This window comes from Saimiri boliviensis, chromosome 16 (assembly GCF_048565385.1).
Source record: "Saimiri boliviensis isolate mSaiBol1 chromosome 16, mSaiBol1.pri, whole genome shotgun sequence".
Classification (NCBI taxonomy): Eukaryota; Metazoa; Chordata; class Mammalia; order Primates; family Cebidae; genus Saimiri; species Saimiri boliviensis.
In genome coordinates, this window is record NC_133464.1 from 76,794,817 (window position 1) to 76,815,560 (window position 20,744).

Genomic DNA, 20,744 nt, shown 5'->3' on the forward strand with positions numbered 1-20,744 from the left:
TCCTTAGGACCAGAGGGTCATCTGAGGTGATGTGGTCAAATCCCCTTACATGAACATCATTCACTCATGGCCAGTACAAAAAGCCAGCTTCAGTTTCAAATGCTGCCTCTTTTTGAGGGAGGTTTAGGTACTTTTCCCATCTATGGAGTCCTTATGATCCTCTAATAGATTCCTGCCTAGGAATTTTAGTCTGTGCAGTTTTGTTTGTGTTTTCGATTTTCTCATAGTTACTAACCAAGGAATGCTTCTTTCTAGAAGAAAGTTCCAGCGTGGTGTCATACAGGCTTTCCACAAAATTTCTAAGGCAGGGAACATTTACTTCATTTTTAACAGCCTGAAATAGAGATGCATATGAATATTATATTACTAAAATTGTTGATTTTGTGATGCAATTTGAAGGAGTTTTTAGAAATGAAAATGTAACTCACAGCAGCGACTGGAACAAGGATTTCAACAAAAAGCCCAGCCAAGGCGTGCTTGATATCTTTGTCTTTGACCTCGAGGAAATAATGTGCACATTCCTGGGAAGCAGAAAAAGGGTATAGGGAGGGAGAGTAGATTGAAATGTACACATAGAATGTATTTAAACAAGTTTCAGTCAATAGCCCTTAATTCAATCACATATCAACATAGCATATTCCATAGTCTATTAAAAATCACTGGATTCAAACATTTATATTGAAATTTGTATGTTTGCAGTGGCCTCAATGACATTCTGCAAGGCTGGTTTTTTCACTCTTCTATTTCAAATCACTATTCTAAAAGGACAAAGCATCTGTAACCAGCGAGCACACACGTATCCACCGAATCACTGGTTGATTCATTCAATCATTAACTTCCAATACATTTCCTTTTATTACTTAGTGTGTGTGTGGCTCTGGGCTCCTGGTTAGCCCACAAACACAGATCCCCAGGGAAGGTAAACACGGGAAGAGAGGCAGAAGACATCAAACTTATTTTAGGCCCTATGCCTGACAGCCTCGGGCACAGAGCTGTTTACTTGCTCGCTATGACATTTTAGGTGTGTTTATTATTCACATAGTTTCATAAGCAAGTCTGGAACGTTTCCCTTTCCCACCTCTACAAGGAAACCTTCAGAAGGGTTCTTCAAGAAGGATACTACTGCCTGTGGACTGCTGTCCTATGTAAGGGTGTTCTTGGTTGCTCAGGGACTCATTCTATAGGAAAGTGGGCCTGCCAACATTTTTTTTTTAAAACAAAATATCAACTTCTTTAAAAGCAAAGTTGGCAGAATTCTGCCCACCTCTCTCTCCTTCCTGGCCTTACTGATAGTAACTTATTGTGATCTATATCAGGTATTGTTTTCATTCAAGAGTCCAGGGCAGACAGGCGCCATGGCTCACGCCTGTAATTCTAGCACCTTGGGAGGCCAAGGCAGGCAGATCACTTGATCCCAGAATTCCAGACCAGGAAATGGAATGCGCAACATGGTGAAACCCTGTCTATACAAAAAAATACAAAAATTAGCTGGGCGTGGTGGCATGCACCTGTAGTCCCAGCTACTCAGGAGGTTGAGGTGGGAGGATCACTTGTGCCTGGGAGGCAGAGGTTGCAGTGAACCAAAATCAAATCACTGCACTCCAGCCTGGGTGACAGAGTGAGACCCTGTCTCAAATTGAAAAAAAAAAAAAAAAAAAAAAAAAGCCGGGCGCGGTGGCTCAAGCCTGTAATCCCAGCACTTTGGGAGGCTGAGGCGGGTGGATCACGAGGTCAACAGATCGAGACCATCCTGGTAAACATGGTGAAACCCCGTCTCTACTAAAAATACAAAAAATTAGCTGGGCATGGTGGCGCGTGCCTGTAATCCCAGCTACTCAGGAGGCTGAGGCAGGAGAATTGCCTGAACCTGGGAGGCGGAGGTTGCGGTGAGCCGAGATTGCGCCATTGCACTCCAGCCTGGGTAACAAGAGCAAACCTCCGTCTCAAAAAAAAAAAAAAAAGAAAGAAAGAAAAGAAAGAGTCCATGGCTACATATATCGAATAACTTGTTAATATCTACATTGGCTATTTCCCTTTATTTTCTGTTGCCATTGGGAAGATTGCCAAAAACAGCCGCTAAAGTCCTCCTTCTATCAATATCATATTAAGACCTCAGCTCAAGATTGGCAACACCAGTATGGAAAGTCACTGAAACAGCTTTCACATACAGATGAGCTCTACAGTTCCCAGAATAGTTGTTCTTTTCCTACATTATTTTGCATAAGTATGTAATACTCTCTGAAGTCTTAATTTGTGTATGTGGATACAAGAGTGGGACAAAAATAATAAAATACTGAACAGATACTGAGTGTTCGTCATGTGTTAAGAATCCACAGTATCACTCTCTAAGGTTAGTGTCATTATCATCACCTTGCTGATAAGGGAAGTGAGGATGAAAGGGGTTAAGTGTGACGGGTCAGGTCATAGAGCTGGTAAGTGCTGGAACTTGAGTTCAAACCCAGGAAGTTTGATACGTAGCCCCCCGCTATATATAATTAGTTGTATTGTGACATAATTTATGTAGTATGCAATTCACCCATTTAACATATACAGTTCATTGGCTTTTAGTATAATCACAGTTGTGTATCCATTACTACTGTCAAATTTAGAACATTTTAATGATACCCAAAGGAAACTCTGTACTCCTCAGCAGCAATCCCACAGCCTCCCTATCCACGCCCCCTCCCCAGCCCTAGACAACTGTTAATCTACTTTCCGTCTCTATGGATTTGCCTATTCTGGACATTCCATATAAACGGAATAATACAATATAAGGCCTTTTGTGTCTGGTTTCATTCACTCAGCATAACATTTTCAAGGTTCATCCATGTTGTAGCATGTATTAGCATCACTACATTTTACGGCCAAATAATATTCTAATATAGGTATATACCAAATGTTGTCTATCCATTCATCATTTTATAGACATTTGGGTTGCCTCCACTTTTTGGTAACCATGAATAATGCTGCTATGAACATCTGTGTTCAAGTTTTTGCATGGACATACATTTTCATTTCTCTTGTGCATATACCTAGGAGTGGAATTGCTGGGTTATAGGGTAATTCCATGTTTTGCTATTTGAGGAACTTCCAGGGCCAGGCTGTTTTCCAAAGTGGCTGTGCCATTTTGAATTCATACCAGCAGTGTATGAGGTTCTAATTTTTCCACATCTTCAATTGTTATATTTTTGACTATAGCCATCCTTGGAGATGTAAAATGGTACAGCTTATATTCATAATCCATCCTTCTGAACCCTCTAGTTAGGTCATCACCAGATTTAATTCATAGCAGCATTTAAAAAATTCCTTCAAATACCAAAGTTTTGTAAACTCTAAGAGCTGAGTATTCTGTTAAATCCTCCTTAGTGACAATTCTTTTGTTATGTACCACGATGGGTATTGGGAAATAAATATCAAACCTGTATTGTTTAGTTGATTTTTAAAAAATTAAAATTCCTTTTTATAGTAAAAATAAAACAGATTTCTTTATTATAAGTCCTCATGCCTGTGAATGTCAATGTAGCCAACCCAATGTTATTAATTTTAAAAAATGAAAAAAGTCAGCTATATTTTATTGACAGAACAATATGTACCAATGGGTGAAAGATAAAAAAGTCAACAAACAAGCAATCCCACTGTCTCCTCCAAAGATGACATGAAAGTTTGGAAATGAAATTATGTGCCTGCAACTGTACTATTTGGTTACAAAGCACTTCATGAATTATTTAGACAGAATGTTGCTCCATATTGACAAATAATTGGGTTTTCATGTTCCAGGTTCATCATTTTCAGGACGGGAAGTGCTCAAGTCGATAGCCCCTTAGCTCTCCTAAGACATTACCTGCATAAACTGAAGAGAGGCCTCAAAATCCTCCACTGGATACATCTTAATTCGAAAGAATTTCATCCCCATTATCAAGCTGATGATGCTTTGAACCACATATGGGTTCTGCTCTTTGTGCCGTAATTCTTTTAGCTCCGCCATAAATTTCTTCTTTACGGCAGGGAATCTAAGAAGACAACAGAAGAGATTTATCAAATAATGGGTGGGAAAGTCTCTGTAATGGGGCCTCCAGCATCTGGGAGTGATTGGGCAGAGCAATTGAATCCTTCACATCAGCTGAAGTACAACAGCCTCATGATTTTGTAAGGATTTGATGTTTTGGATTTGACAAAGGATCCAATTTTCTTCCCCTTTTCCCCTCTTATACTGTAAGATGCTCAACATCTCCATCAGGCAAGGGGCCAGATCCCGGGTCATTTAGACCGTCTCAAAATGGTCTAGTTCATAAACTGAGCATGACAAAAAGCCTCATGTCCTCAGGCTTGGTCATTTTCAACATAGTTGCAGACCCCAGAGTCTGAAGTATCAAATAATGAATCTATTAGCAATAACATACTAGGTTAGTGATTTCTGACGGTGACAGCAAATGATTTTAGGATTTGTATTCCAAATAACGCCAGGAAGTATTCCTGTATCTATTTTTAAAGTCTTACATTATTATTTCCTTTATAATTTTAGGAAAATTATTATTGAAAAATATATTTTGGGTTAAAATATCTAGTAATGGGAATATTAAAATTATATCTAAAAGGTAAAGATGAATGGGCTATTACATTCACAAAATTTTACAATTTTATCTGGCAAATACAAAACAAACAAAAAGATGCAGTCCAGTCCCTATCTTCAAAGTATTGGTATTGTTTGAAAGTAAAATAATACTAATTACAACAACAATAATATTATAATACGCATTTGAAAATAAAACAAATCTTAAGAAAAAGCAGAAGAAGATCTTCAAAGTACCTAAGGGTAGAGAAATGTACACATAAAAATTGTCCAGCCAGGTGTGGTGGCTCATGCCTGTAATCCCAGCACTTTGGGAGGCTGAGACAGGTGGATCACCTGAGTTTGGGAGTTCAAGTCCAGCCTGACCAACATGGAGAAACCGCATCTCTACTAAAAATACAAAAATTAGCCGGGCATGGTGGTGCATGCCTATAATCTCAGCTACTCGAGAGGCTGAGGCAGGAGAATCGCTTGAACCCAGGAGGCAGAGGTTGCGGTGAGCCGAGAATGTGTCACTGCACTCCAGCCTGGGCAACAAGAGTGAAACTCTGTCTCAAAACAAACAAACAAACAAACAAACAAACAAAAAACCCAAAAAAACAAAACTGTCCAAACCACTAAGTCTGAAACAGCTGTTTTGGCTATTCATTAAAAATATACACACACAATCACACACATATACTCTCTCTCATACACACACTTTCCAAAGAAAACAGTCTAAGATTTATCGTATTTTGTTTTCTGAGACTATTAGCCTGAGGTTCCATGAAAAATTAGAAGCAAGCCATGATTAAAAAGGGTAATTGTGGCTGGGTGTGGTGGCTCAAGCGTGTAATCCCAGCACTTTGGGAGGCTGAGGGAGATGGATCACCTGAGGTCAGGAGTTCGAGACCAGCCTGGCCAACATGGTGAAACCCTGTCTCTACTAAAAATACAAAAATTAGCCGGGCGTGGTGGTATGCATGAGGCTGGAAAATCGCTTGAACCTGGGAGGCGGAGCTTGCAGTGAGTTGAGATCATGCCACTGCACTCCAGCCTGGGTGACAGAGCAAGACTCTGTCTAACCAAAAAAATAAATAAATAAAAATAAGGTAACTGTGATTATAAAAGTTAAAGGTGAACTAGCAGAAGTCTGGAACAACTCTTAAGACCTTAAAGTAGAAATTTCAGGACAAATAAAGTAGGCAGTAAACATATAGACATTGTTTAACCAAAGGCAGTACAGGGGCTGGTGGCTGGAAGAGGGGATTTTGAAGTGCTAGCAGTTTTCTTGGCTTAGGTGGGAAGGTAACATGGTGTCTATTTTATAATAATTTGTTTAACTTCCTTATGGATTTTTCTCTGTTTGCTACCTGTATTTCTCAACAAAAAAAGATTTTTAAAAGGCAAGAGAATAGAAAACATAAATAGCTTCAAGACGATTTAGATAACTTATGAATGAGATATTCCCTAATGGGTTATTAGCATCGCTAAGAATATTTCAGGGTATATTACTAATCTTTGGTGGCATTTTGTGGATGTCTGCAAAACACCCGATTTCAAGATAGCACCCCAAACTGGCCCCTTTGGACATTTAAAAAATACTATTAGAATATGGTACAAAATATGAGTTATATTTACTTTATAAGTAAAATTTCATGGAGATTAACTGGCATATTAATTTTTCAGATTAGGAAATTAGCAAAAATTAAAATAGAAGCTTTATTCAATTTACAAAAAATCTATTCGGTATCAGCACATTCTCTGATCCTACTGCAGACTTACTAATAGGGCTGAATTGTGTGTCCCTCAAATTCATATGTTGAAGTCTGAACCTTCTGAGATCAGAATGTGACTGTATTTGGACACAGGGCCTATAAAAAGTCAATTAACTTAAAACAGTTATTATCATAAAATGGACACCATGTAATTTCCCCAGTTAAGTTATTCAGTTAAAATGAAGTTATATCTTTGTGTGTGTCTCTGTACCCGTCTTCCCCTCTTCTAAGGGTGTCAAAATAACTGGGAGATGAGTATAGAGACACATAGAGAAGACCATATGAAGATACAGGAAGAAAATGGCCACATACAAGCCAAGGAATGAGGCCTCAGAAGGAACCAACCCTGCTAACACCTTGAACTTGGACTTCAACTCCAGAACTGTGGGAAATAAATTTCTGTTGTTTAAGCCAATTAGTCTGCAGCACTTTGTTATGGCAGCCTGAGCAGAATAATGTGCCTACCGAATCAGTAATTCTGGAGATGAAGTCCAGTAATTTGTGTTTAATAAGCTCTACAGGTGTTTCTGATGTGACAAAGTTTGAGAAACACTGGTGTAGACTAACAATAACAAGATATATCTGTAAGTTGTTTTACATTTTAAATGATTATACTATTTCACATTTTGATCCTTATCTACAATGCAATAAATTAGGCAGTGACTCCATTTCCAATTAACAGATTGGAAGACCACAGTAGCAAATCAGAGACTCACACCCAGGGGTTTTGGTACAAATTCCAGTAATTTCCATTACACCACAGCATCTTAGGCAGTGGTAACTGTGACATGTAGACTCTGCCGTCTCTAGAATAGTTTATAGTTTAATTAGGAAGATAAAACAGGGTAGCACTGACCATGAGCCATGTGAATCACAATACTAATAATTTACCAGGGGCCTACTGTGTGTTAGCACCTGCTGGACACTGCCCAGACCATGAACTAGGTTCCATCACTTTATCATATTACACTATTTGGTGAACAATACACTTAAAAAGGCTTCAGGGCAGGCATCAGAGAATGAAGGGGCTCTTTTCAGCTGCATAATTAATTGCAGAGAATTTCAGAGGAGATTGGAGTTGGGGTAAAGATGAGCAGAGGTCATTCAGCAGAGACGGATAAAAGGTAGGGAGCAGAAATGACCATGGCCAAGCAATGGAGGTGATACTTTCAATCAAGATTATAAAAATGTAATAACTCCAAACTGAATTTTAAAATATTGTATTTCTGTTCAAATTATTTCCAGATACTAAAGTAACTATGGTTTAAATTTTGAAATGTACAAGTTTAGAGAGAAAAATATTATAGGTTAGAGTTATATTGTTTTAAAGATGAGATGATACTAAGAAAAGTTTGTTTTCCAGTTTGAATCCACCACTAAAACAAGGAGAGACAGAAAAAGGCAAGTTATTTGTTTAACTCACTATTTCAATATTCTCATGAGTTTAGTGGCTGAAAGTGTATTTCTCATTTAAAAATAAATATGGCTAACTTTTACTTTTAAAAGTCCCAAATGACATAAACATGTTATTAGCACAAAAGTAATCCAAAAATCTATTTGCATTTAAATATCTGTTTTCTCTTAAAATGACTTTAGGAAAAAAAAATTTCAATGACCTTTCTTTTAGTATTCACTATTTAGTACTGTATTCAGTAAATACTGTAACTCAATGATTACTTGGTCTTTGGTATACTATAAAATTCGCATAAATATAAACCTCTCCTTTAAAATATAGAGTACATATTACAAAAATGAGAAGAACATATAAAGATAATATTGCATAAGAGAAAGTAGTTTAAAAATCTACGATTCTTAGATGAAGCATTATTACTATTTAAATGAATCTACCAGATTTTAGCCAAAGTACTTAAATTTGTTTTAATTGACTTTGAAAAAGTCAGTATTATGTGTGAATAATACTTATTACCAAAAACTTCTTCCTTAAATGACAAGAATGAAACAGCAGCATCACTAGTAAGACTAAAAATAGTGATTCTGCTAAAACTCAAATTCCAAAGTAAGTACTAATAACTAAAGTCATAATCAGGAAAATATTTAATAGCCATTATCATTGGGACTGAGATATATAATCTAAAATTAGAATGATTACTCAAACTTTTTTTTTTTTTTAAAGATAATCACACTGTACCTGATAAACATATATTCTTTCTTTCCCCCTGAGAATGAAGGAAACAGCATTTTTCTAAGATAACAATAAAGTAATGGTCCTCGTGTACTTAAGAAAAAGAAGTAATGTCATAATTTGTGCGTGGTATGACACTAGTTTAAGTTTATAGCATCCACCCATCAAGGTTAACTACACACTGACTAGCTGAGAACACATAAAGGGCTATTTGAGTTTGTGATTACTACAAGAGCAGACAGGCCAAGGGGTTCACTAGAGACTGGAAAGTACTGGAGCACTGTCCAAACGGAGGATTTCTTATACCCTACTACCGCAGAATAGGGACAAATACTGACATCATAAAAATAAAAAGAAATAGCCACCGCTGGCAAGCAAACACCGGCTTGGTGGACCATAAATCTTACCTAAAATGGAAATTCCTGCAAGCTTAGAATACTGCTTAGTTATGACAATGTTTCTCAGCTTATTCACATCCAATTCAGAATCATAGAGCTAAGAAAGGTCATTTGACAGTAACCAACATTATGTCATGCACAATTCACAAAAACTAAGGAAAACACAAAAAGTCATTTTTTGGCATACTAAAGTTTCCAAATGATAGCTGGAATTTTATGTTGAGATTTTCAGGGTTTGACAAATCAGCAAATATACACGTTAATACCTCATTTTCCCCAGCCTTTTCTAGAAATGAGGTCGATACACATGAATTGATTTGCCAGATAACTCCAGCTTGTCCATTCAAAATGCCAACGCTTTCATTATTCAACTGCAATGGCAATCTCTTCAAAAACATTATATTTTGTTTTCTTAATGATTCATGAACCACAATTATTTTAATAGGCTATAATAAAATTACAATATAGCCTCATGCAAAATGGCCCAGACAACTCTATTGTTTAATTCTTATGTATGCTTTGGCCAGTCGTTTTCCTTTCTGTGGCTGCCAACCATTGAGCTTTATTTCTCAGTGGCATCAGTGTATCGTCCTCTAGAAGTTCCCTTTCCTCCTTCAAAGACTGATGTGTTATGTATTAAAAAAAAGGTAGTCAGGATGAGTAGATAAACTGGATTAGATTAAATAAATTATGCCAAAGAGTTTAGGGGGTCTATTTCCTGAGTTTTCCTATGTTTTGGCTAGGTAAGACTGTTAAGTGCTTTTTAAAATTATTGTTTTTTGACAAATTGTCTATTTCCATGCCACTAAGTTAGGAAATTCAATCCCTTGAAGATAAAAATCTCTCTCTGAGGAAGGATTGCATTTCACAGGGATCAGAGCATCATGTTGCTTTAAGATGAACTCCTGGCATGAATTCACATTATGTCTCTGGCTCATTTTGCCTAACTTAGGCATTCAGGATCTTGCCTGATTTGCCTCAGGGTTGGACAAAATGAAGCCGGGTAAGTAGAGTGTGACATCACTTTTGGAAGAGGTATATTGTTGTTAATATTCTAACGCAATTTTGTTCTTGCTTGCTAAGTAGTGCTATGGGGCCAGATAATTTTAGCAATGAGAATTTCCCCCCTGACTTGTTTCCATGACAGAGTCTGGGACATTTTTAGCTCAGCTGAATTAAGTAAGGTCTATAGTAAAGGGGACATTCTAGAATGGAATTTTCCCACTGATAGATGATATATTGTAACCACCCACTCATAGACTACAGAAAACAGAACTTTCAAAACGAATAAACTTCCTTGGAATATTTAGGCAGAGAGAAACCTGGTCAGCCCATTTGTTTGAGGCACTAGTCTGAAACCCATGGACTCTGGGTAGGATCTGGCCCAAATGCCAAGTAAAAATGATAACTTGGTACCCGTCTTGGAAGAGCTTTCTAGTCAGTTTCAGAGATGGGGCACACATTGTAAAGAGCCGTAGTTCCTTGTAAGCTCAACCCCAACTTCCCTAAGTTAGGGCTGAGCGGAGAGTGAAAGCACTCACGTTCTCATGGTAAAGGGCTGTGGCATTCACTTACTTGGCTTGTGCCAACACTCCAATGACTTCGGCATACAGGTCTGCCACAATGTGCATATTGCCAGTGTTGGGACCAAGGTACCTAAGTATGGTATAATTAGACAAGTTAGGGATCCCTGGTCATCTGAAAAAAGGAAACCACTGACTTAGTTTTAAATACCAACTTCAACATTCGAAGGTGAGAAGTCACCTTACCCTTCTTTGTATTTAAAGTGCTTGAAAGCCAAGTTAATAACATCATGTATTAAACTGTCTATTACAGGATGAAGTGGAATCTGAAAAAAAAAAAAAGGTGGTTCTTAACTCAGAGGGGAATATTAAAGAACAAATCAGTAACAATATTTCCAATAACTACATATGACAATAGCCATCAATAAACATAATTCATATGATCCAGTATTGGGAATTCATAATTTAAAAAACTTAGATTTTACAACTTAAGTAGTTTTTAGATCAATAAATATTATCTAAAAGCAACAATAAGTTAATCACCTACCTGTTTCAAAACTTCTATTAATACTAAAGAAAAAATAAAATCAATGGCGAGGTCCCGTCTTTCCATTAAATAATCTCGCTGTTGTTCATCGCTGTAAAATTTAAAATATTTACATTAAAGCACACTGAAGGTATTCTCAGAGTAATATAATTCATCAAAAATCTAGGATTCCTCCTAATGGACTGCAAAACCCATTTTTTTTTTTTTGAGACGGAGTTTCGCTCTTGTTACCCAGGCTGGAGGGCAATGGCGCGACCTTGGCTCACTGCAACCTCCGCCTCCTGGGTTCAGGCAATTCTCCTGCCTCAGCCTCCTGAGTAGCTGGGATTACAGGCACGTACCACCATGCCCAGCTAATTTTTTTGTATTTTTAGTAGAGACGGGGTTTCACCATGTTGACCAGGATGGTCTCGATCTCTCGACCTCGTGATCCACCTGCCTCGGCCTCCCAAAGTGCTGGGATTACAGGCTTGAGCCGCCGCGCCCGGCCCAAAACCCATTTTTTAAATTACATAATTATAGTGGTAAACACATGCTAACGTTGGCCACGTGCAGTGGCTCATGCCTGTAATCCCAGCACTTTGGAAGGCTGAGGTGGGTGGATCACCTGAAGTCAGGAGTTCAAGAACAGCCTGGCCAACATGGCGAACCCTGTCTCTACTAAAAATACAACAATTAGCTGGACATGGTGGCCCATGCCTGTAATCCCAGCTACTTGAGAGGCTGAAGCAGGAGACTTGCTTGAACGTGGGAGGTGGAGGTTGCAGTGAGCAGAGATGCTGACACTGCACTCCAACCTGGGTGACAGAGCGAGACTCTGTCTCAAAAAAAAAAAAACACAATAAAAACAAACAAACAAAAAACATGCTAATGCTCTTTCTATTCTCTGTGTGCTGCAGGGGACAACCTGGATTTGAAGTCAGAATATTTGATTTCTCATTTAAAATTTTCAATGATGTTAACTTGAGTAGCTATTTGTGAGTCTATCACCTCACCTTGTGGCCTCTTCTAAGGTAGCTTTTAACTCGGGAATTCTACCATCTGTAAAATGTGATACGAACTTGAGACAGGCTACCATTGAAAGATCTCATGAAAGGAGCTAAACAAGGTAAGGAAACAAGAAAGAAATACTAAGATCACCAATTTGAGCAGGACTGCAGGGGTGAGGAGGATTGGCATTGCTTTTCTTTTCTTTCCTTGTCCCTTTTATCTTGCATTTTTGCCACTTGAGACTCAGTGAACAGAGGAAAGATGAAATGAAGGTGAGAGAGAAGAGTAAAAGGTAGAAGGAAGAAGAGGTCGGAGAAGTGAAGCAGCCATTTGCACTCATTTAAAAGTTAGAAGCCTGCCATTTTGGTTGACTATGGTCTTATACATAATATAATCAGAAATTAGGTAGTGTGATGCCTCCAGATTTGTTCTTTTTGCTTAGTCGTGCTTTGGCTATGAGGGCTCTTTTTTGGTTCCATATGAATTTTAGAATTTTTTTTTTCTAATTCTGTGAAGAATGATGGTGGTATTTTGATGGGATGGGGATTGCACTAAATTTGTAGATTGCTTTCGGCAGTATGGTCATTTTCACAATCTTGATTCTACCCATCCATGACCATGGGACATGTTTCCATTTCTTTGTGTCATCTATGATTTCTTTCAGTAGTGTTTTGTAGTTTTCCTTGTAGAGGGCTTTTAACTCCTTGCTTAGGTATATTCCGAAGTATCTTAATTTTTTTTGCAGCTATTGTAAAAGGGGTTGAGTTCTTGATTTGATTCTCTGCTTGGTCGCTGTTAGTGTATAGAAGAGCTACTGATTTGTGTACATTAATCTTGTATCCAGAAACTTTGCTGAATTCTTTTATCAGTTCCAGGAGCTTTCTGGAGGAGTCTTTAAGGTTTTCAAGGGAAATGATCATATTGTCAGGAAACAGTGACAGTTTGACTTCTTTACTTATATGGGTGTCCTTTATTTCTCTCTCTTGTCTGACTTCTCTGGCTAGGCCTTCTAATACTATGTTAAAGAAGAGAGCTGTGAGTGGGTATCCTTGTCTCGTTCCAGTTCTCAGAGGTAATGCTTTCAGCTTTTCCCCTTTCAGTATTATGTTGGCTGTGGGTCTGTCATAGATAGATTTTATTACATTAAGGTATGTCCCTTGCATGCCGATTTTGCTGAGGGTTTTAATCATAAAGGAATGCTGGATTCTGTCTGCTTTTTCTGCATCGATTGAGATGATTAGATGATTTTTGTTTTTAATTCTGTTTACGTGGTGTTTACAGCTAACCAATCTTCGGCAAAGCAAACAAAAACATAAACTGGGGAAAGGACAACATTTTCAACAAATGGTGCTGGGATAACTAGCTAGCCATATGTAGGGAAATGAAATTGGATCCTCAACTCTCACCTTATACAAAAATCAACTCAAGATGGATTAAGGACTTAAACCTAAGACCTGAAACTATAAAAATTCTAGAAGATAACATTGGAAAAACCCTTCTAGACATTGGCTTAAGCAAGGATTTCATGACCAAAAACCCAAAAGCAAACGCAATAAAAACAAAGATAAATATCTGGGACCTAATTAAATTTAAGAGCTTTTGCACAGCAAAAGGAACAGTCAGCAGAGTAAACAGACAACCCACAGAGTGGGAGAAAATCTTCACAATCTATACATCTGACAAAGGACTAATATCTAGTTTTGACTAATGAACTCAAAGAAATCAGTAAGAAAAAAATAATCCCATCAAAAAGTGGGCTAAGGATATGAATAAACAATTCTCAGAAGAAGATATATAAATAGCCAACAAACAATGAAAAAAATGCTCAACGTCACTAATGATCAGGGAAATGCAAATAAAAACCGACATGGGATACCAACTTACTCCTGCAAGAATGGCCATAAAAAGAAAAAATCAAAACACAGTAGATGTTGGCATGGATGTGGTGAACAGGGAACACTTCTACACTGCTGGTAGGAATGTAAACTAGAACAGCCACTATGGAAAACAGTGTGGAGATTCCTTAAAGAACTAAAAGTAGAACTACCATTTGATCCAGCAATCCCACTGCGGGTATCTACCCGGAGGAAAAGAAGTCATTATTTGAAAAAGATACTTATACATGCGTATTCATAGTGGCACAATTCACAATGGCAAAATCATAAACCAGCCTAAATGCCCATTAATCAATAAGTGGATAAAGCAACTGTGGTATTTATATACGATGGAACACTATGCAGCCATAGAAGGAATGAACTGGCAACATTTGCAGTGACCTGGATGAGACTGGAGACTATTATTCTAAGTGAAATAACTCAGGAATGGAAAACCAAACACCGTATGTTCCCAATGATATGTGGGAGCTAAGCTATGAGTACGCAAAGGCATAAGAATGATACAGTGGGGGCCAGGTATGGTGGCTCATGCCTGTAATCCCAGCACTTTGAGGGGCCGAGGCGGGCAGATGATGAGGTCAGGAGTTTGAGACCAGCCTGGCCAACACAATGAAACTCTGTCTCTACTAAAAATACAAAAATTAGTCAGGTACAGTGGCATGCACTTGCAGTCCCAGCTACTCAGGAGGCTGAGGCAGGAGAATCACTTGAACCCAGGAGGTGGAGGTTGCAGTGAGCTGAGATCACGCCATTGCACTGGTGACAGAGAGAGACTCCATCTCAAAAAAAAAAAAAAAAAAATAGAATGATACAATGGACTTTGGGGACTTGCTGGGAAGAGTGGAAAGGGGGTGAGGGATAAAAGGCTACAAATATGGTGTAGTGTATACTGCTCAGGTGATGGGTGCACCAAAATCTCACAAATCACCAGTAAAGAACTTACTCATGTAATCAAATACTACCTGTACCCCAATAACTTATTGAAGAATAAATAAATTTTTTAAAAAGCTAGAAACAGAATCAGCAGTGTCAGAAAAACAGCAAGGCAGCCCTCTACCCCATTTTCTGCTTGCCTAACCCACTGATTGAGGGCTTATTTGGAATTGAACAAAGACAAATGAAATGACTGCTGGGCTCCTTGGTACCACAAGTGGCCTAGAGTGCTGACTCTGGTATGGAACAGTCTGGCATAAAATCATGCCTCTTCTATTTATTGGCAACTTCTCCACCTACTAAATGGGAATAATAGTACTTACATAATCGTTTGAGAAGATAAAACATGTAAACTATCTAGCATAATTTCCCAACCACATAAACGCTCAATATTATATATTAAATAAAACCAATGAGGAGTGATGACAAGATTTAGACTTGCCAGGAAGATACTTTCAAAATAAATCAAGACTATTTTAAATCTGGAATGTTGTTCTCTTTAGTCAAAAGGGAATAAGAAGAAAGAAAGGTGATATTTAAGATCTAAAGAAGACCTTCCGGCGTGTCCTGTAACCTTGAGCGAGTCAAATTAAGGTTGGTGGATGACAGAACCAGTTAAAAAGGAACTTGCATGTTTACCTTTCAAGGGTAAATGTATCAACAGAGTAGGAACTCATTCCTTCAGGATCATTTATGAACAGCCCTGCAAGGAGGAAGACTTGTGAATAAAACCATGTATCTAAAGTCCTTCAAGACCCACTGGAACTAGAAAGACGCACTGTGAGCTGGGGGAAAGGAAAACCTATGCAGCGGCATGAAAAAGGAGGGCGCTCAGAAATCAGGCTTTATATCCATTATATTACAGAATAAGGAGACAGGAAGTTGGAAAGACCAAAAGGAAGGAGAACTCCCAAAGATGGCCAGCAGCAGTAGAGGGAGTAATTCTGTGTTGGATGATAAGGGTCTTCACAAGTGGCCGGAGGAAGAAAAGAGCAGTTCTTGCCAGAAAAAAAAAAAAAATGTAGACCTCTGATTCTATTTTATTTGAAAAGCCAAATGATGTTTTCAAATCAAAAAATAAGACATACACGTTTCTAAAAATGAATTTAATGTTATTGCTGGTTTGCAGTCCAATTGCCAGGAGCCAGAGGCATTTGACAAAGTTACTTGGCAATCAAAATGTTGATACTGTACTAATATTAGAAATTACAACCCAATGTACATTTCTGACATCTGACTATTTTCAGTAGTTTATGCTCCTCCTGAAAGTCCCCCCAACCTTTGTTCAGAGTAACGGAAACTCACATTCAGCTACATCAAGCCTTAGAGAGCTTCATTCTTTCAGCTGTTTTCTAAGCACCCATTTTCTCTTTTATTTTAAAAATTCAAGTGTTAACTAAAATGCTACTAAGTCTAATTTTACTGTCCTGATTCTTTATCCGATCTCAGTAGTTACTCTGATCTCCTGAAAATAATCAGTAACACAATTTTAAAAACTATCATTTTTAATCCATAAAGAAATCAATTCACAAAAAAATCTAATTTCAACAACTAAATTCTGACAAAACAGAGGAAGAAAACTAAAACTCAGTTCAACTCACTAAAAACTGTCCCACTCCCTGCCCCCGGGAAGGTTTTAATATCTTTTCCTAAGTCAACATGTAACATGGGAAAAATAATAAAATGATCCCTTTAATTTCTTTATCACATAGTCTGAACCATTTTCAAATAAAAATTTGAATTCTATATTTATTTATTTATTTTTGAGATGGAGTCTCACTCTGCCACCCAAGCTGGAGTGCAGTGGTGCAATCACGGCTCACTGCAATCTCTGCCTCCCAGGTTCACTGCCTCAGCCTCCTGAGTAGCTGGAACTACAGGTGCATGCCACCATGCCTGACTAATTTTTTGTATTTTTAGTAGAGACGGGGTTTCACCGTGTTAGCCAGGATGGTCTGGATCTCCTGACCTAGTGATCTGCCCACTCTGGCCTCCCAAAGTGCTGGGATACAGGCGTAAGCCACTGCGCCCAGCCTAAATTTTACTTTTTAAACTTGGTAAATTAAAAAAATATTCATGAGGAGAGACTGCTAATGGGTACAAGATTTGGGGATGATAAAAATGTTCTGAAAAGAGTGGTAATGTTTGTACAACCCTGCAAATATACTAAAAACACTGAATTATATACTTTAAAAGGGTAAATTTTATGGCATCTCTTACATCTAAAAATTCCAAAAATTGCCTTCACTACAAAAATCATTCAATATGAAAAAGTCATTAATCTCTCTCCCAAACAAAATTATATGATTACATCTTGCATAAATTCAAGCACATTATAAAACCGGATCACAAATTTGGTCAAAGTATAATGTGGTGATATTACAATTTTTCAATTTCAAAAGAAGTCTTTTGAAACAGTATTAGAAGTTTCAAGAAAAATCAGAGGGATAAATCATTCGCAAAAAGTAGTTAATGTTTGATTTTCTGATTGATTAATTTCAGTTTACCGACTTTCAAAGTATTTTTAAAATGGGAATAATCCATTTATATGGAGTAATCTAACTGTTTTTTAAAATAATCTTTTATTTTTTTAAATAAAGTATGTTAATCTTTCTTATATTCACTGCCTTGCTATAGGTTGACTTCAAGCACATGAAATTATATGTGCTTACCTAACATTTGTGGGGGGACACACATTAATGAGAATCTTAAGTTTTACAGCTGGGACGTGCTCCTGGAGCAGGAAGTTCCATTTTTCAAACCCACAAGAAGAAGGGAACACAGAATAAATAAACAAAATACTCAGCTGGAAGGAGGAGTTGGAGATGGTGTCACCTAACTTCCTTGTTTTGCTCACAAAGAGGCTGAGGTACAAAGGGGTGGGGAGCTGCCCAAAGTCACATGGCTAATTAGTGGCAGCGCCAGGTCTACTACTCACGTTCAATCCAGCGTCCTTCCCACTACAGTACACTGAGCACTCAAGGTTACTGGAACGAGAACTAAACTATCTTGGCATGTCACGCATGGCCTGTAGCCAGCATTCTGCTTTGGGTGCAGATTCAGTGGGAGAGGGCAGAGGAAAGAAGCTGGTAAGAAAGTGACCTGCGGTCCTTCACACCTGTCTCCACCAAAGCTGAAATAAGGCTGACTATGAATTTTCACCCTGTGATGGCTGGCAGTGACTTGGTGCTCCAAATGGGTTACCTGCTACAGAGACACGGCCCCTGTAGCAGCTGCTAGGTATCCTTGTGAAGAGTTACGAAGGCCCAATTGCCTTGCAACTCTAATTCTGATGTATGTTTCTTGAAAATAAAACAAAATAAAACCATGATCCTTACACAAAAGAAATGTACCTTTTTGATTTATTGCTTGTTCTTGGTCTGTATTCATGTGATTCATCCTCAATGCCATTTTGCCTTTTATACCAGTCAAATAATGTACGTAGAATGGAAGGCAGGCAGTACTCAGAAAGGGAGCTCATTGAGCTGATGACCTATGGAGGAAAATGCAGGTTATTAGAAGGCTCTGATAGCAGCCCCAATTACTGAGAAACTCTTTATTTCACAAGTAACCCCAAGCACTACTCGCTAAAAACTTTCTTATGTAACACAGGCCTTTCTTTCATAATCTTTATTAGTACATTCCCAAGAGCCTGTCCGTTAATGCTGACAGATGTTCTTCATATAAGAATAATTTTGTGGTTCAAGAAAGTTAATTACTTTGACTACCTTTCATTCTAGAAATCAGATGTTAATTGCATACAGGTTATTCATGGAGCCGAAAAGAAACTACGTTCCCACTTTCATCTACCTAAAGTAGATGAAGGCTTCTTCGGTCCTAAAAATGTTGGTTGTATAAACATATTAATACAATTACATTACTAGTTTAGATGAAATAAATCTACCCCCATCACCAAATAACCTAAGTAATAATAATAATAATGTATGGTTTTGGACAATAATTATTCATTCATTAAAGTATGCCCCAAATTAGACTCAAGACACAAATGAGCAGCAATAATTTACTCCGTATTACATTAAAGACAAACTCCTCCCCTTTTCTTTAAACAACAAATGTGCCTTTAGTAGAACTGTTATTCTAATTTCCTTATCTGGAAAGAGTCCTGATTTTTTAACTGATTACTATTTTTAAAAAATCCGTATCTCATTGCCATATGCAAAAGTTTCCACAACATGCCTCATAAATTTAAGTATAAAAGCTAAAAATATAAAATTTCAAGAAAACATAGGAAAGGACCTTTGTGACTTTGGATTAGGCAAGGATTTCTTAGGTACGATCCCATAAGCAAAGTCCATGATGAAATTTGGTATAAACTTATCAAAATCAAAAGCTTCTGCTTTTAGAAGAATACAGTTAAGAATGTGGTAAGGGACAAGACACAGAGTGGGCAAAAATATTTGCAAAGCATCTGACGAAGGCCTTGTCTCCAGAATATGTAAAACTACAATGAAATAGGTTTTAACTACCTAATTAACAAACTATATGCAAATTATAACACCCAGAGTTGATAAGCAGTGATAAAGTGGACATGTTCATATACTGCTGATAGAAAAAAAACAGGTATAATATCTCTGGAAGATAATTTGGAAATACATATCAAGAACCTAATAAAAGTCATTCTCAAGAAGGCCACTCTTAGAATTTGTCTCAAGTACATAATTAGAGATAAGCAAGAAGGTGCAGTACAGCATTACTTATTATAGCAAAAGGATAGAAATAACATAAATGTCCAGCTACATGTATATGCTTAATAAGATGTTGAATTTGGTGTAGACTATGAAACCATTAAAATATATTTCTAATATAAACATATTTATGACATGAAAATGCTCACGATATGGTAAGTGAAAAAAATGAAAAATCATTTAATCGGCACAATTCCAGTTTGGTAGAAGACACTATGTAAGTATGCTTACGCAGAAATCAAGAGCAGGAGAAAACGTACTAAGATACAGAGTGCCTGTTAGAACCAGGGGTTCTTACGCCAGATCACTAGAGGGAGAGGGAGGCTGGGAGTTTAAGAGAAATGGAGATAAGAGTTTACCTGGGCCTGTTTTAGAAAGGGGAGAAATTTGAGATGAGACGCAAGGAAAAAAATAAGCAAAGACTCAGGTAAAAAAGCCTTTAGTTATAAAGGTACAAAGTAATCATTGATGATTATCATGATTAATGTGATGAAGGTTTTGAGTGAAATGAAAGAAGAAATATGTGACTGGTGTGAAGATTTTATTTTGCTAGAGTGAAGGAACATGATGCTAAAAATTTTTCTTTTCTAGAAAATGGAAAGACTGAAGATTTTTGAATAGGGACATAAGCCCATACAAACTGTGTTTGGGGGGGTTAAATCCCCCAAACAGTGGGGTGATGTGGAGATGAATTCACAGACATCTTGCATTGCATGAGGTGACTGCAGTGATTCCAGGCATTCAGTGATCTCGGCCTGGGCAGCAGAGATGGCAGAGGAAATGGAAATCCTTAGTTAACTCACAATATTTCTGCAGTTAAGCAGGCCAGGCTTCACTTCCTTTTATAAAGCAGAAAATGAGAGAAAAAGGAGTGAAAAAGTGCTTTGTGTCAATAGAATTTTCCACTGTCACCTTTAAAAGAATCTCTGAGATTGAACAAAATATTTATTGCTTTTTTCCTCACATTCTACCTCTTCACAGCCTGCTTCATGCTGTCTCCTATAATGATGGTTATATATACACATACAAAACTGTACATTATCTTTAGTTATGAGTTAATATAAACTAAAAATAAATAAGCTATTGCATTCAGCCTGCCCTGTAAACCTAGACAGCATCAACTTTTTATAACTGAAGAGCATCTACTTATATCACTAGAGTCTTCCCCAGACTCTATTGATATCCACAGCCAAGACATATTTTTCCTGCTGTGGTCATGAATGTAAGTAACAGCAGTAACTTTTTGGAAGAAAGCCAATCATGATGTAAGGTAGTAATTCAC

The 20,744-nt window shown here is 37.6% G+C and overlaps 1 protein-coding gene across 8 annotated transcripts in view; it reads right to left on the reverse strand.

The window, feature by feature from the left end:
- Positions 1 to 20,744, reverse strand: part of FRY (FRY microtubule binding protein) — a 450,912-nt gene that overhangs the window by 170,136 nt on the left and 260,032 nt on the right. For all 8 annotated transcript variants that reach the window (XM_074387881.1, XM_074387877.1, XM_074387876.1 and 5 more), the window contains 7 exons: positions 18,110 to 18,249; positions 10,939 to 11,029; positions 10,638 to 10,717; positions 10,444 to 10,524; positions 3,842 to 4,010; positions 429 to 521; positions 236 to 334 (listed from right to left, as the gene is read on the reverse strand). In XM_074387881.1, the coding sequence (XP_074243982.1) occupies positions 236 to 334; positions 429 to 521; positions 3,842 to 4,010; positions 10,444 to 10,524; positions 10,638 to 10,717; positions 10,939 to 11,029; positions 18,110 to 18,249 (753 nt within the window). The remainder of the gene's footprint in view (positions 1 to 235; positions 335 to 428; positions 522 to 3,841; positions 4,011 to 10,443; positions 10,525 to 10,637; positions 10,718 to 10,938; positions 11,030 to 18,109; positions 18,250 to 20,744) is intronic.